The sequence below is a fragment of the Neomonachus schauinslandi genome, chromosome 9 (genome assembly GCF_002201575.2).
Source record: "Neomonachus schauinslandi chromosome 9, ASM220157v2, whole genome shotgun sequence".
In the NCBI taxonomy this organism is placed as follows: Eukaryota; Metazoa; Chordata; class Mammalia; order Carnivora; family Phocidae; genus Neomonachus; species Neomonachus schauinslandi.
Window position 1 is genome coordinate 60,228,291 of NC_058411.1, and position 17,564 is coordinate 60,245,854.

Sequence of the window (17,564 nt, forward strand, 5' to 3'; positions counted from 1 at the left end):
TTTAAATAATTAACCAAAATGGAAATTTATAAAATGTTCTTCCTTTTTATCATATGCAACTTTTTGTTAGAATTTAGAAGGTGATTTCATGTTACTCTATTTAAAAAGAATTATGTGAAAAATTCTGTTGAAAGCATTTTCTTAGTTTTAACTAAAAGCAAACATTCCCTAGATGTGGATTATGTATCTATTGAGTGTTAAAAAGGGGGAGAGGGACAATGACATAGTGATTATATTGTTTGTTTGTTTGTTTTTTTATAAAGATTTTATTTATTATTTGACAGAGAGAGAATGAGAGAGAGAGAGCACATGAGAGGGGGGAGGGTCAGAGGGAGAAGCAGGCTCCCCGCCGAGCAGGGAGCCCGATGCGGGACTCGATCCCTGGACTCCAGGATCATGACCTGAGCCGAAGGCAGTCGCTTAACCAACTGAGCCACCCAGGCGCCCCATAGTGATTATATTGTTAATACATGTTTTTATAGTCCTTGATGTGTTATTTTTCACTCTTAATAAGTAGTTGCTGGCTAGAGATTATGCCTGAGTCACACTTCCTATTTAAAAGTAGTCCATGGTAGTTAATTATGTGACCAAAATACTTTTTCCTAGACTATTTATTTCCCAACTGGCTATTATTGGCAGGTAGAGATTTAGTAACTTCCATCACAGGATGGCTTTTGGTTAGCTCATTTCTCAAACTTTTTTGCTTATCCAAATGTTTCTTCTTTAATGGAACAAGTGGATGGCAAAGGATTTAATAATAGTTTATTTTTGATGGTGTAATTTTAGAATTCTGTATCGGTTTTGGAATATGATTTTTACATAAATTGAAGTTCAAAAAAGCCTTATGGTACACAAGCATTTAACTTGATACTTCATAATGCATTATGAGTAAACCTGAGGATCTGAGGCAAGGTAGCATGCATAATTTGAAGAGATTATTAATCAGGTGACAGTATACTGAGATTGAAAATCTGCATTTCTAGGAGTTGGACATGAATTTCAGAAAGTTTCAGTTGACAAGTCATTTTCTAGAGGATGGAGTCGTGATCAGCCTGGCCAAGCCCCAATGAGGCAGAGAAGTGCAACAACCACTGGTTCCCCAGGAACCGAAAAGGCAAGGAGTATAGTACGGCAAAAAACCGTCGGTATGTACTCTTTAAAATAATGAGAATTGTACAGGGCAATACGTTTATAGTCCTTAGTAACAATCTATGTAAATACATAGTTACCTTTTAACTTTGGTCGTTAAAGGAAAAACTTCTATAGCAAAACCTTTTATTTTTTTTCAGTAGTAGTCAAGAGTCTAATGACATGCTATTAAGATTTATCTTACATTAGCATTTTTATGTAGTTTATTTTACTGTAGGTATCAGTAATTTTAAACTGTTTTTTACAGAATTGAAGAAATGGAACTCAGATTCGCTTTACAGAACTCATGCATTAACTGATAGAGGTTCTACTAAGTGAATATACTCACAAACGGGAAATTAGGGTAGCTAATTTTCAGTGCTACAGTTATATAATTAGATTGGCTTCACACACTTCCAACTAGGAATCTGCTTGCAGATAGCTGAGACCAAGGTGGAGGTTGTTGCTAGATTCCTTGCAGCTTTTAACAGACATGGAAGAAGTTTCTATGATCTTGGAAGTAGCAGCAAAGGAGCAATAATGGGAAGAATTTCTGGATGTAGGATCACTCAGTATACTCTGGACCTAGCTACCATCTTATTCCTCTTCCTCTCAGAGACTTATAACTTGGTCTGAATTGTAGTAGGAAGAGTGCTGCAATGAAAATTAAGAAGGCTTTGTCCTAATCTCTTTTTTTACTCTTACTTTCATCACTGAATAGCCAGATAATCTTGAACTTCCTAGGCTTTATTTACTTCATCTGTGTAATGGGAATAATAATACTTTATATGCCTGAAACAAAATTGCTTGAAGTTACTTTAGGTTTTACAATTTATAATTTTTTAAAAGATTTTATTTATTTATTTGAGAGAGAGAGAGAGAACGAGGGTTTGCGAGTGCACCAACAGGGGGGAGGGGCAAAGGGAGAGGGAGAAGCAGACTCCCTGCTGAGCAGGGAGCCCAACTCAGGGCTTTATCCCAGACCCCTGAGGTCATGACCTGAGCTGAAGTCAGATGCTTAAATGAGCCACCCAGGCACCCCTACAGTCTATGATTTTTATGGAAGGAGCATTTTTTTGTGGAAATATATCTGTACTTAATGGTAATCATGAAAAACACTATTTTAAAGAAATTTAAAAGAATTAAAAATTACAGTTAATTTTAAATCCTTCAAAAGACTTATATTTTCACAGTTGTTTTCTGCCTATAAAATAAGCATAGAATTGTCTATGTCAAGAAGAATAGGGGCGCCTGAGTGGCTCAGTCGTTAAGCGTCTGCCTTCGGCTCAGGTCATGATCCCAGGGTTCTGAGATCGAGCCCCACATCGGGCTCCCTGCTCGGCGGGAGCCTGCTTCTCCAACTCTCCCACTCCCCATGCTTGTGTTCCTGCTCTCACTATCTCTCTCTTCAAATAAATAAATAAAATCTTTAAAAAAAAAAGAAAAGAAGAAATGATACAAGGATAAAGGGTATGGATGAATTAAAATTAATATAATCAAAGTTTTGGTGTAGAATCACTTTTTGAGATTCTTAGGAAGATGTTGATTACATCTGAAATGCCTTTCTTCATTAATGTCACATTTAATGAAAATATTTATGTATTGGTTAGGACAGAATTGTTCTTTTAAGTTTAAAATTTTACTTTGTTTTACTTAAAATGTATCTTTTTAAAGTTCCTTATATACTTTTTCTGATTATAGAAGTAATTTATGCTTAGTGTGAAATGTAAAGTTTAAGGAAACATCAGTGAGCTGTCTAATGAGAAACAGTCATTAGCATGTTGGCATATTTCTCATCTTTAAAAAGCACATAATGAGCAAAATATTCATCTTCAATTCCTCCCTGACTGTGATTACTTTCTGGTACCTATGCCAAAACAACCTTGTCTGGCTTGTTCATTAAACAAACCTATCAAATAAAAAGTTGAAGTATTAACAATTTTGTTCAGAAAAGTACCTGCATAAGTTGGAAAATACTAAAAGGGGCAGCAGATTAATTTAGGATAGTGTTTGAATATATTTTTTCTTAAAATATTAAATTTTTATGTTCATAGTGAGTGTACACAGTTAAAAATTCAATCTATGATAAAGTGTATACATTCTGGTAAGTCCCTCATCACTACTCCTAAGGTTTTGCTTATGCCAACACATTATTAAAGGAGATGCAGTGAATTTAGGACTTACTTTAGACTTACTTTAGAATACGTTTATGAGAAGTAATAACTTGTTTGCAGTTATGATTCAGGAACTGGTATTCAACTGTTGGAACAAATATATCACTGTTTCTGTTTTCAGATTTTCCTTTTACTTTATTTTTATTATAATCTTTAGCCTTAGTTTGGGGACTTATAAAGGTATTTCTGCCAGTGGACAGACATGTATGTATGATGTGAATTTTATTTAATTATAAATATGGAGAACTATGTGTAATTTTAGAAGTGAGAAAAGACCAAGACTTGCCTTCCTTCTATTTATTTTGTATTTGTGAGCTTTTAGTGATTTAATACATTTGCTGTTTTTATGAATTTCTTCTCTTGCATGGGAACTCTTGAATGAAGGTTACAGTTTTTGACATAATGTGTGTACTTTATGATCCAAGATGAATTCATGTGGAATGCATCTGGTTTTTTTTTTTTAAGATTTTAATTATTTGACAGAGAGAGAGACAGTGAGAGAGGGAACACAAGCAGAGGGAGTGGGAGAGGGAGAAGCAGGCTTCCAGCGGAGCAGGGAGCCCGATGCGGGGCTCGATCCCAGGACCCCGGATCATGACCTGAGCCGAAGGCAGACGGTTAACGACTGAGCCACCCAGGGGCCCCCTGTTTTTCTTTTTTATTCATTTTTTTGAGATGGGTAAAGATACAAAGCCTTCAAAAATTGGCATGCTCATATGTTTGAAAATTTGTTTTTACTTCTTGATTTCTTGATGTTATATTTTTTATACTGCCCTTTCATTTACAGATTTAAGATCACTGATATGGGTGGCTTAGGAATATATGTGGCAGTAGGAATTTCAGTGGCTTTCTGGAGATTTCTGACCTAAGCTTTAGATTAGTAAATCCCCAAAAATCCTAGTAGTTATTTCATCATAAGTAATTTTCTGTAGTGTAGGATACATGGCTGGGAGGCACTGGACAGATTTTCAGGTATGCATAAAGACCTGTAGTATAGTGAAAAAAATAGAGGGGTGCATTTTTGTAGCATTCATTTAGGATCATAACAAACTTAAACCACTGCGATTATGGCAAGTTCCAAGGGAAATGCCCAAGCTCTTCCTTCAGGTTGGTGGTAGGAAAGAAGGAATAAAAGGAATTGTTATATGCAAGGAATTATCTAACCCAAGGGAAAAAAAAACAGAAGAAAACTTGTAATTCTTCTGTAGAATTGAAAATTGAATCAAATTAGTTTTAAAAGAGTCAATTTAGTTTTAAAATAAGTATCCTTTTTTGGTTTATTCCTCTGTATGTTCGCAACTGAAACCTTTCCTTTTCAAATAATTATGCCATACTCCCCAAATACAGATATTCATTCAGTAAGCCTTTATTGAGCTCTATGTGCCAAGTACTAGGATTATAAAGATCAGAGGATATAGTTGTTGTGTTTGAAAAGTTGGGAGGCTGACATAAAAAACATACAGTCCACTAAAAATAGATTTTAAGCTTTGCAAAAGCAGGGATTCTTAACTGTTTTGTTCATTGCTGTATTGCCAGTAAGTTAATTATGTGGAAGAATCAGAAAAGCTTCACAGATGAGATGACATTTTGAGTAAGAAGGAGTGTCAGGAGGAAAAGAAGACCAGGGATATTATGAATTCACAAAGCTATGCTGTTTTGAAAGAGCATGAAAATTTCAGGGAGTATAAAAGAGTATAAAAATTCTCTGTGGCAGCAGCTTGTGAGAACAGGAGGAAAAGATGCAGTTGTAGTGATTTGTGCAGCCGGGTCCCATAGGCCTTGTGTGACAGGCTAAGCAATTTAGGCATCTGTGGGGGAACCAAAAGTTGACATTAACCCGGATAGCCAAGATTTTGAATTGATAATAACGCTCAAAATTTTTTTTAACCAGTCATATTATACTGGATATTATGTAATATTGTTTCTTTTAAGTCCTCTATTCATACATAAAAATATGCATACCTTTGTTCAAGAACCCCTAAACTGGAAGTTAAGTTAAAAACATGTTTGGGAAGTATAAACTCGACAATTAAAAAATTATTTCTAAGTGTGCTAAAATTTGTCTTTAATCGTATGAACTGGTGACTCCTTATACAAGACTACCAAATGCAACTACAAATGTAATTTTTGAAAAGTAATCCAGTTTTTAAGTTATCTTTAAGAACTTAATCTTTAAAGTTTTTATATTATATGCTTAAGATTTAAATTAACACAAATTTGTTTATTTTTCTCAATGACTTTATTTTTCATCCAGATTGCAAATTCTATTTTTTGTAAATATTTCTCCTTAAAAACTTTAAATTATACTGTTAAACTTATTATTTTTTTTAATTTATTTATTTGAAAGAGAGAGCGCAAGCAGGGGGAGGGACAGAGGGAGAGGGAGAAGCAGACTCCCCACTGAGCAAGGAGCCCGATGTGGGGCTCAGTCCCAGGACCCCAGGATCATGACCTGAGCCGACGTCTGATGCTTAACCAGCTCAGCCACCCAGGTGTCCTATATACTGTTACACTTTAATATAAGTAAGAGATATGGATTTAAGTAAGCATTCTTCTCCTATCCAGATCAAATACTAACCATGAGAGTCAATCCTTTAGATTATGAATTACATAAAATGTTCTAAAAATGACCTAGGAGTGACTTCAAAACTTTGTTAGGGAAGAGTATGAAAGTAGAAATGATTTGTTTTTGGAATTCAGCTTCATTAAGAAGAATGACTCGGGATTGCCTTGTAATGGCTCAGAGAAATGCCCAAATATAGTACCAAAAATTTCTTTGAACTAATAATGTTGAGTTCTTTTCAGTGTTTCCATTCAATGAACTTTTCAACCCTTGGTTTTGAGAACATAGTGCTAATTTAAAGTGTCTGCTGATTTTTAATGCTATACTATTGTAACTGCTAATAATAATAAGCATTTTCCTGCTTTACACCAAAAACTTTACATTCGAAATGTCATGTGTTCTCTGATTTCTTTTCTTACAGCTTGCCAGTATTTGCCGTGCTGAAATGTTTTAATTTAAAATTTCCTTCCTTTGTATCTTTTAGTTTTCTCTGTTGCTGCTTTTTCTGTGACACAAGCCTTTCATTATAGTCACTCTTCTTTTTTCCTTCCCCACTTCTTTCTTTTCCTTTTTTAAAGCCATGAGAAGCCGATCCATTGGTGAATGTGCTCTGCCATCGGCCTATATACGCAGTGCTAAAAGTGCTCCTGTTCTGATCCATACTTCCAAACCCTTCTTGCCTGATATTGTTCTCACTCCCCTTTCTGATGAGCTTTCAGGTAGTGCCACCTCTGCTAATTTCTGCACCACCTTTTTCACTTTTTAATCCTTTTGCTTTCAAATTTTGCTTAATCAAATAAACTCTTCAAAGTTAATTTCTTTGGGGGAGGTGTGGGAAATTGGGAAAGTGATTGAGAAATCAACATTTTGAGTTATTTGAATTCTAATGCTATCCTGGCAGTTCATTCTGGAAGTGCTAAGTTTAGTGCTGTGCCAATGTCCAATATTTTTGGTTGTAAATTTTTTTCTGTTTACAGTTGAGTTTTTTTCTTCTCAGGTGGTTAAAAGAAGTAGTAATGTATATTTATGTCATTATAGATATCTGACAAAAGATGACTTGGAAGGTAACAATTAGAGCCTTGACTTTTAATTTCCCATTGTTTTGACTAATGATATGGTTAATCTTGAATAATGCATATGGCTCCATCATCTGTAGTAATGGAAGTAAGCAAGGGGAATCAATAATTGAGGAAAGTACATAATCTTAGAGTTGCTTTGGAATAGATCTTTGTATTTATATTAGATTATAATAGTATATAGAATTCTAAGAACTCATTTTTAAGCCAAATAAAGAAACCATTCTATGAAGCCCCCATTTTTTTTTTTTTAAGATTTTATTTATTTATTTGACAGAGAGACACAGCGAGAGAGGGAACACAAGCAGGGGGAGTGGGAGAGAGAGAAGCAGGCTTCCCGCGGAGCAGGGAGCCCGACGTGGGGCTCGATCCCAGGACCCGGGATCATGACCTGAGCCGAAGGCAGATGCTTAACGACTGAGCCACCCAGGCGCCCCTGAAGCCCCAGTTTTTAAGGAACCTCAAAACCTGGTCAGCTTTTCAGTTCTGCCTCAGGTCCTTGATCCCCAGGACTAGGACGAGATGGTCTGCTCTTTAATAAGGTTTAATTACATGTAATAAAATGTATAGATCCTGGGTTCAGTTCAGTGATTTTTGAGAAGTATACACACCCCTATTAACCATCATCCCAAACAAAATATAGAACATTTCCATTATCTCCCAAATTCCCTTGTGACACTTTCAAGTCAGTACCCCTCCTCTACACAATCGCTATTGATTTCTATCACTGTAGATTAGCTTTTTTAAAAAAAAATAATTTTGTGTGAATAAGATCATACAGTGTCTTGTCTTTTAGACAGAAGCAAACATGTTGAATAGTTACTATGCAAAATGTGCTAGCTTGAAGAAAGTACTTGTACATTTTTAGGTACTTTCTTATCGCTCTTCTTATGAGTGTTTCCTTGACATTGCCACTTTTGGTAAGGTTGACTTTTTTTTCTTCTCTTTTATTTTTTTTTTAATTTAATTTTTTTTAAGATTTTATTTATTTATTTGTGAGAGAGAGAATGAGAGAGAGCACATGAGAGGGGGGAGGGTCAGAGGGAGAAGCAGACTCCCTGCTGAGCAGGGAGCCCGATGCGGGACTCGATCCAGGGACTCCGGGGTCATGACCTGAGCCCAAGGCAGTCGCTTAACCAACTGAGCCACCCAGGCGCCCTTTTTTCTTCTCTTTTAAACCACCTGTATTTATCCTTTCAGTTCCTAGTGGATTGAAGGCTTACGTGAGGGAAGGTGCCTTTTTTTTTTTTAAAAGATTTATTTATTTTAGAGGGAGATAGAGAGTGGGGGCAGGGGGGTGGGAAGAGCAGAGGGGGAGAGAGAATCCTGAAATAGACTCCCTGCTGAGCGTGGAGCTGGACATGGGGCTTGCTCCCAGGACCCCAAGATCACAACCCAAACCGAAATCAAGTCAGCCACTTAACCGACTGAGCCACCCAGGCATTCCAAAGGGAAGGTGCATTTTTATTAATAATGATATTTCAATTGAAGTACTTTCCACCATCTGTAGCCTAATTAAGATCAGATATTTCAACCAAACCAAAGGGGTACATATTGAGAGGTGAATATACGTAGATACATAGACACTCTTGTGGTTGGTATTCTTTGAAAATACTGTAAATGAAAAAAACTGAGTATTTTACTTCTCTAAAAATGAGAAAATAAAATATTCAGTTATTGGATGTGATATGTTTGTGTTTCCTAGTTCAAGATATCTTGATTGATAAATACTTAGACATATTCTTTATGATGTTTTTAGAAGTGTTCAATATTATTTTTTAGAACCAAAGTATAATAGAAATAATGAATAATGAATTTTATAATGAAATTGATAGTCGACTTCGTAGTTTTATGGATGACAATAATAAAATAGAAAATTTGGCCTCAAATCCAAACCTGGATGCTCAATAAATATTTGATGATGAATGAATATGTATTTGACACCAGTAAGATTAGGTTACCTGAATAATTTAAGCTATCGATGCAAAGAGTAGCTAGATTAGAAAATATGTAAATGGAATCATATAAATTTTAATATATAGAAGAAAACAGCATGTATTTTTGTTACATAGGATGCTTAGCTACAAATAAAGAATTGGATGTTTTGTCGTTTCGGTGCTCCATTTAAGCACTGTACCTTCTTATGTAAGTAGCACTGATTTTGGTTGATTGCATCAAATTATAATTTAAGTTACGTAAATGGGCAAAACAATGTTTCTGTTCTTATAACTAAATTATATATAGCTAAAAGAAACTCCCAATTTGTTGTAAACTTCTTTTAGATGTCTTTTTTGCTTCAAGCTTTTTTTTTTAGTTTTAAAAAATATTTTTAAAGCATTTACTGCAAACCTTTTTTGACATGTTTAGAAAAATTGAAATGAGTTTTGGCCACTAATTCTTTTTTTTAAAAGATAATATTTATGAGAGAGAGAGCGTGTACAAAGCGGCGGGTGGAGGGGGGGCGGGCAGAGGGAGCCGGAGAAGCAGACTCCCTGCTGAGCAGGGAGCCCAACACAATGCAGGGCTTGATCCCAGGGTCATGGGATCATGACCTGAGCCAAAGGAAGGCAGAAGCCTAACCAAGTGAGCCACCTGGCCCACCCCGCCATGACCACTAATTCTTAAATGTTTGGATCAAATACTCCCCTGCTGTGTTAAAACTGTCAGGAAAATTTATTTTTTTCTCAGAATCTTAGGGGCTTTACAAAATTTCTTGTCTGCAACTTAAATAATATTTTGGCAAATACACATGTTAAGTGCTGAAATATTTTTTAAAAGCTAAAATAAAGGTGACGTGTTCCCTTTAAAATGTTGTAAGGTAGTGCCTTAACTAGGGTAAGTGCCTATTTCAGAATCCTTGCTTCACTGTAAATACATAATTCAGAAAGATTTCCTTTTAATGACTTAATGGGGAAGGTATTTTAGGAAGAATGAAAGGAATTTTCTAAGTGGCAGTTCTGTTTGTTGTTTTTATTTCCTTTATTTGGGGTAACATGCATTCTGTGATAGAGTTAAAGAGATAATGGTGAGATATCAGTCAGTAAATCAAAACAAACTTTATATCTGGTTATCAAAATAATGTTAATTTTAGAAAATAGGATTTTGTAGAAAAGTATATGAAAAATATATTCCTCCAAACCAGTGCTTATTTATTGATAACTTACAATACAGTTGCTTCCAGTTTTTGTGCGTGTGTACATATAAGACATAAAAGCATAATTAGACTTGGTTATTTTTAGTAAAAACCATTTTTCTTTTAAAGACTTAAACCATGAGAGACTGTGGACTCTGAGAAACAAACTGAGGGTTTTAGAGGGGAGCGGGTGGGGGGATGGGTTAGCCTGGTGATGGGTATTGAAGAGGGCACGTTCTGCATGGAGCACTGGGTGTTATATGCAAACAATGAATCATGGAACACTACATCAAAAACTAATGTAATGTATGGTGATTAACAGAACAATAAAATAAATAAATAAAAATGTTAAAAAAAAAACTTAAAAGAGGCAAGGAACATAAAAAGTAGCAGCAAAAACTCTTCTTTCCTGAGAAGTGACTTGTGAATGAATTCAGCATTTGCCATGCAGTTGTATAAATTTACAACACTTCCCGGGTGATGTTAATAAGTATCGAATGGATTAAAGATTTATAGTGTATATCAATATATTGAAGGTCCCCAGAAGTCCAGTTTTAAAAAAGAGACACACAAACACATACCCCCATCCCACAACTGTTTATTTTTCAAACTTATTTAAGTATGGAGAACTTTTCCAAGTACACACATTGACATTCTATAGCATTATGGTTCCAGAGAGAACAAATTTGCAAGACAGTGAACTAACCTCATAATTCTAAAAATTAGCTGTGAAAATTGGACAGGATTATTCTTTTTTTTTTTAAGATTTTATTTATTTATTTGAGAGAGAGAGAGAGAGACAGAGAGCACGAGAGGGAAGAGGGCAGAGGGAGAAGCAGACCCCCCGCCGAGCAGGGAGCCCGATGGCGGGACTCGATCCCGGGACTCCAGGATCATGACCTGAGCCGAAGGCAGTCGCTTAACCAACTGAGCCACCCAGGCGCCCCCAGGATTATTCTTATACAAGCTTATATAGTAGAAATCTGGATTGTTGGATTTTTTCATTGTCCCTTATTGTTGGAGGCAAATTGAAGGCCTAGCGTTTGCTTCTTCAGGTGTTAGGTGCATTGAGGAGGATGAGGGGGAAGATGAGACTGTGAGGGGGAGAGATAGGGAAAGGAAAAAGAAGTTTTATGAGAGAGTTTTTTTTTAAATAGTGCTAAATTTTAAAAAGAAAATTGCCAGTCTTAGATTCTCAACCAAACTATTTGCATGTTTCCTTCCAAGGTTTGAGTAAATTTTACTGTAGAATAGTTTAATGTATAGAGAGAATTAATAAGGAAAATGAACTGCAAAGGAAGAAATTTTTCATAGTTTTAGGTCTCTCCGTCATATGAGCAGGGTAAATGAACTCAGAGAAATATTTCTTAGGCACATCATTTAAGATCAGGAGCTGAGGTTTCTGTAACTGCTTCACCAAAAAAACAAAATACTCATACAGTCACTCTAGCTTTTGGTTAGAAATAGAGTTCTCCGGAAAAATACTTACCTGATACTCTTGAATACTTATGAGGGTAAAAGGAAACTGTTTAATTCCTTTTTTTCTTTTAACATTAAGATTTTTAAAAATGGACCATCAGATTTTTTTTTTTAAAGATTTTATTTATTTATTAGAGAGAGAGAGAGAGAGACAGTGAGAGAGGGAACACAAGCAGGGGGAGTGGGAGAGGAAGAAGCAGGCTTCCCGCTGAGCGGGGAGTCTGATGTGGGGCTCGATCCCAGGACCCTGGGATCATGACCTGAGCCGAAGGCAGACGCTTAACCGACTGAGCCACCCAGGCGCCCCTGGACATCAGATTTTAAAGCACCCTATTTCTGTCCAGCCCTTTTTTTTCAGCCTCTAGTATTCTTATTTAGATGTCCATTCTACCTACAGTGTGATGCTATTTATGCTATTTATAGCTTTATACAGACCAAACTATTTGAATAGCTGAATATCCTTGAAGAGTTTTCCTTAAGCTGGGGGTCTAGTTCAAAGGCATTTGCCCTACATGTCTCATTAGTTCTTAACAATAGACTCATGTGTAACAATTGAAATATTTTTTCCCAGGCATCTGCCCCAGGTTTTGATGTAATATGCTGGGGGTTGCACAAGCATCTAACATTATTTTTTAAAGCTTTACAAGTAATACAGGTGTCTAGGCAAGCATGCTCTCCCTGTCCCTTATTCCTAAACTAGATTATACTTTTAAACATTTGGTAGGCTAGGCTAAACAGTCTTTCTTTTCCTGATAAATGGATTACAGAGAAGCCAGAAATCTCAGTAATTGTTCTTTAGCAAATTAGCTTTTATTGCCAAAAATAATACTTTAATGAAAGAAGCAGTGTAAAAAAACATAAGCAGGGTGGGCACCTGACTTTGTTTATACTTTTCCAACTGTTTCTTATTATTTTCTGATTAAGTAGTGTAGGTGTCTCACCCGGAAATTAAGTTTACAGATGTACTTTCTTTGAACTAGTTCTCAATTGCTCACTGGTTTGTCATACTTGCTGTTAGACTCTAGTCTATCTAGGCCATATTACATAGGCTGCTAATATTATTTAACAGTGCTTCATTACTTGAATTGAGCTCTGTAGAGCAAAATATTTTGATCTTTCTACTTCTATTTTCTGAGTATCAGGAGAAAGAAAATGTTCTCTCTCATGGCCCATCCTGTTCCTAAATTCTGCCTAATCAGGAGGAGAATTTTCCACCTCCAACCAAACAAGTAGGCCCTTCTTTACACAACCACGGAATTTCTTTCTTATCATCAATATGTGATAGTGATCTTTTACAGAGTTTCTACCTATAATCTGCTGGTTCTAGCGTAATTCCAAATCAGATTTGTTTTGTTTTTGCTGAAATAATTTGTGTTTTTTTTAAAGTACATCTCAAAACTTGAAGCTAACTTAAAATGGCATTATATAACATGTTCATAAACAAAACAGTGCAATTTTCTTAACATAAATATATTGGTTGTCTATTTCCAAATTTTAAGAGTAAAGGAAACAATATTAGAAGGATGAAAGAGTAGAAGATAGTTTAGTGGTTTAAATTTTAGTGGTCTAAAATTAAAATTAATTATTTGAAGTTGATTTGCTTTTAATTTTTTTGTATGTGAGTTCAAATTTCTTTATTAACTTCTCTAAGCAAGAGAATTATGAGATTGGGGCATCAGAAGGAGCCTTCCTGATTTAATGACAGGGAAAACCAAGTTGATAAATCTATTAGAATCTATAAAGTTCAGCAAAGTTGCCAGTGTAAGAATAATTTAGAAAAATCAGTAGCATTTCTTTACACTGTCAGTGACCAAAATATAAGCAATAAGACTCACAATTGTAACAAAACATCAGCATAAACAGTTTTTCCATGATTTCAGTGATGTAGATACTGCTTTGAATTACCTGTAAATTGAACATCCAGTCTTAAAAAGAGTTTTTACTAGACTCTTTTAGTAATAATATTAGAAACATGGATGCTCTGTGGTTCTTCCCTTGAAAGTACATTGCCATGTTGCCCAAATAGGCAAAAACATTTTTTAATTACATAAAAGACATTGTCATTTCCTTTAGGTAAATCCAGGAAAAATCTTCAGCTTTAAAATGGCATGAACTTCTTTGTAAACTAATATAAATGATATTTATGAATTCAGGAGCTTTAAAAGTATTGCTGATAGCTAGTGTTTATGATTGATCGAGAATAGAATTTAACGTTGGGTAAAAGGGATTTGGCACTTGACTCTGTACCTGTTTCCTAAAATTATTAAAATTTGCTAGTGGTATGTTAGTGTTATAACTTAAGAGATTTATTTTCCTGAGGAACTAGCTTGATATTTTATGAATTAGCAGCTACAAATTTTTAATATAAAAGACATGCTATCCTTCTACCAGTGTTAGTGTACTAAGCCTCCACTATGTGACGACTTACTTCAAGCAATGGAGATATTGTGATATTAATACAAAAAAAATCCTGAGGAAACATAATTCTAGTGGAAAGAAATTTTTTTACACATTGCAAGCTAATATTACACTTTAATTTACAGCTTATCATTCAAAATAGCAAAGAAAACTTTTCTTTGAAACAGAATATTCAGGAAAGGAAAACTAATCCATTCCAACACTTTCATACTAAACATCATTAAGGAAATCCAGAGATAAAACTTGACATTTCTCTTTGTAGGCTCTATAGGAAGCATTTTATCAATGTCAAAAGTTTTTTAAAATTTGTTAAAAAACTTTTTTCTTGGTTTGCTCATTTAATGTTTACTGATACTTTAGATTAAAATAATTTAATTAGAGGCTACTGTTTTTCAAGGTAAAATATAAGCAGCAGCATTGTTTTGAAGACCCATTTTTGTTTAAACCTAAAGCCACTGTTATTTTCAGCAATCCAATACAAAGTATGTCAGTTGTTTTCTTCTGTATCATTTACTTGTGTTGTTTGTATTTGACAAAACTTTGATTTCTAAGATTCTTATCTTTATAGAGATAAATCATTATGCTGCTTTATAGTTTCTTAATACAATTAATTTTTGTCAATTTAAAAAAATTAATGAATTATTTGATGAATATATGACATGTATTATTCAGGATACTTAGAACATGGACTAATTTTTGCCCTCAAATCTCACCTCTCAACTTTCTAGCTGTGTAACCTCAGACAAGTCACTTAAATAGTTTCTTCATCTATAAAATGGGGATAACAACACCTACTTCACAGTGTTGTTGTGAGGATTAAATGAGTTAATATATGTAAGATCTTGTAACAGTGCCTAGCATGTAGAAAAGACTATATGGTTTAGCTGTCATTTAGTCTTTTTGTCCTTAACAGAATTCAGGTATACAGGCATTTCTTTAAATTTAAGGCTTGCTCAGTCAGTTATGCTTAAGTGCTGACATTGGTTTCCTGTCAGGAATTATTTTCTTCTTTGATGTTATACAGTTACTATTCTTATATGCCCATGTAAGAACTATATTTAAAGCTTAAATATTGTTTTTTTTTGTTTAAATTTAAACTTAAGTTCTCAAGCAGTGCATCATTGGTAGAAAAATACATGTATATTTTTAAAGCTTTTGTCCTCTTAAACTTGCATGAAAGTATTGGATATTCATATGTGATAAAAAAAAGTTTAGGGAAAAAACAGACTGAAATAGTGGTTAAATTTTCTAATTATGCAAGGCGAGGACTGGGTTGAGAAGAAATTCTTAAGAGAACTTCACAGTAATCTTTACTGGCTTGTTTAGAATAGAAAAATTATGAAATGTCAATAAAGGAACTTAAAATTTAAAAACTAATATTCTACTTTTCTGAAGTTCACATATTTGCTAGAATCATAACATTACCTTTTTTTAAGATTTTAATTTATTTATTTGACAGAGAGAGAGAGAGCATAAGCAGGGGGAGCAGCAGGCAGAGGGAGAGAGAGAAGCAGGCTCCCCACTGAGTAAGGAGCCTGACATGGGAGGACCCTGAGATGATGACCTGAGCCGAAGTCCAACGCTTAACCGACTGAGCCACCCAGGCGCCCAATAACATTAGCTTTTAATAAGATTTTAAAATTTTGATTTTGAATTGGAGCAGTCTCAACTATATAATTTTTAAGATTTTTTATAGAAAATTAGATAGTTTTTATCCTTTGCTAAGTCCTATTAGGATATTTTGTGGAAAGAAACTTGGAGTGCATTTTAAAAATAATCTCTGTCCTCTAGGCCGAGGTTCTTTTTTTTTTTTTTTAAGATTTTATTTATTTATTTGACAGAGAGAGAGACAGTGAGAGAGGGAACACAAGCAGGGGGAGTGGGAAAGGGAGAAGCAGGCTTCCCGCCGAGCAGGGAGCCCGATGCGGGCCTCGATCCCAGGACCCTGGGACCTGAGCCAAAGGCAGATGCTTAACGACTGAGCCATCAGGTGCCCCTAGGCAGAAGTTCTTATGATCTATTATGGAAGATAAAATAAAACCAAAGTACTTATATTCGTTAAGACAGACAAAGAAGCATTAGTTATCTGCTGCAGTAGTAAATAATGGGTATAAATGCATAAATGTTTAGTTTCTGAGGAAATGTTTCACTTTTCATTTAAAAGAATTTCTAAATGGAGTGTGTGAAGAAGCCAGTGTCATTTTTTATTCCCCTCAACTTAATGATAAAATAATTTAATTGTCTTAACTTCTGGTGGTATTGTGTATTTGACCTGTGCTTGGAATCTAAATGTATATCTTTAGGAATATAGTGGAATCTTACCATAAAACACACTTCCCTTGTTCTGAATCTATGTATAAAGTGACTCCTTGTGGACCTCGTACAAAGAAGTTGATACGGATAAAATAGCAGAAGGACCAGCCTCCTTTTTATTCATAGCATGAATCCCAAAAATATTTTGAATTACCGTCCCCATTTTATAAATGAGAACACTGGTCTCAGAGTTTGGAGTAAGAAAACTTAAGTTCTAGACCTAGCACCATCAATAAGTTAATTTGTGATCTTGGATAAGTCACTGTTTTACTCTGGATCTAAATCTTCTCATTTTCCATTATTGCATTATAAGCCTAATGATTAATAACATCTGACTTTTTGATTCTTTGTCCTTTTTTCATTATATTTTGCTGGCTTACAAACAAATTTTTTTTAACTTATTTCCTGGTAATGTAAAGGCCAAGATGGATTCATAGGCACTGTATTTTAATTCTAAAATTTCTAATTTGCATATATATATAGTTTAATAGTATTTCAGCTTGTGATTTTCAATTTCATAAATATTTTTGAGGATTTACCATACACTTAGCAGCGAAAGCAGTGCAGTGACATGGAACACTAAGCCTGCTTCTCATACTTTATGGTTTCATCTCTTTGGGCCTCCATTTCCTCAGTAAGAGAATCAAATTAGATAATCTGTGATGTCCATTTTGACTCTAAAATTTGTGATTCTTAGAGATGTAAGAAGACATAGATACGTTTAGTTTTTGTTTTTTTTTTTTAAGATTTTATTTAGAGAGAGTGTGCATGCATGCACGAGCAGGGGGAAGGATGGAGGGAGAGGGAGAGAATCCCAAGCAGACTCCCTGCTGAGCATGGAGCCCAGTGTAGGCTCGGTCCCAGGACCCTGAGATCATGACCTGAGCTGAAATCGAGAGTTGGACACTTAACCTACTGAGCCACTCAGGTACCCCGAAAGACCTAGATACAGTTTTTAAGTTTGATGTTTGTTTAATGGTAAGGGCCAATGATAGGCAGAGAAGGTTTCTTCCTAGTAGATTAAATGGTGTTTGTGAGAAATGGGAAAAAAAAAACCCCACAATTTTTTAACACTGTATTTTATTTGATAGGGTAAATAGATATTAATGCTATAAAAAATAAAGCAAAACAGCTCAGTAGAACAGATAAATAGTTTCCTAACAAAGAGAACTTTTGGAAGAGGGTGGAGATTTCCATTTGTAATATGTGATCAAACAAATAGGCAAGATTTGAAGAAAAGATGCCTCTTGTGTGGTAAGGAAGAAATGAGAATTTATGAG

The 17,564-nt window shown here is 34.9% G+C and overlaps 1 protein-coding gene across 4 annotated transcripts in view; it reads left to right on the forward strand.

Annotated features, from left to right (window-relative positions):
* Window positions 1–17,564, forward strand: part of RALGAPA1 (Ral GTPase activating protein catalytic subunit alpha 1) — a 247,730-nt gene that overhangs the window by 90,624 nt on the left and 139,542 nt on the right. For 2 of the 4 annotated variants that reach the window (XM_044918201.1, XM_044918202.1), the window contains exons 16-17: window positions 984–1,145; window positions 6,444–6,584. In XM_044918201.1, the coding sequence (XP_044774136.1) occupies window positions 984–1,145; window positions 6,444–6,584 (303 nt within the window). The remainder of the gene's footprint in view (window positions 1–983; window positions 1,146–6,443; window positions 6,585–17,564) is intronic. The other 2 variants (XM_044918204.1, XM_044918203.1) reach the window with 1 other exon arrangement.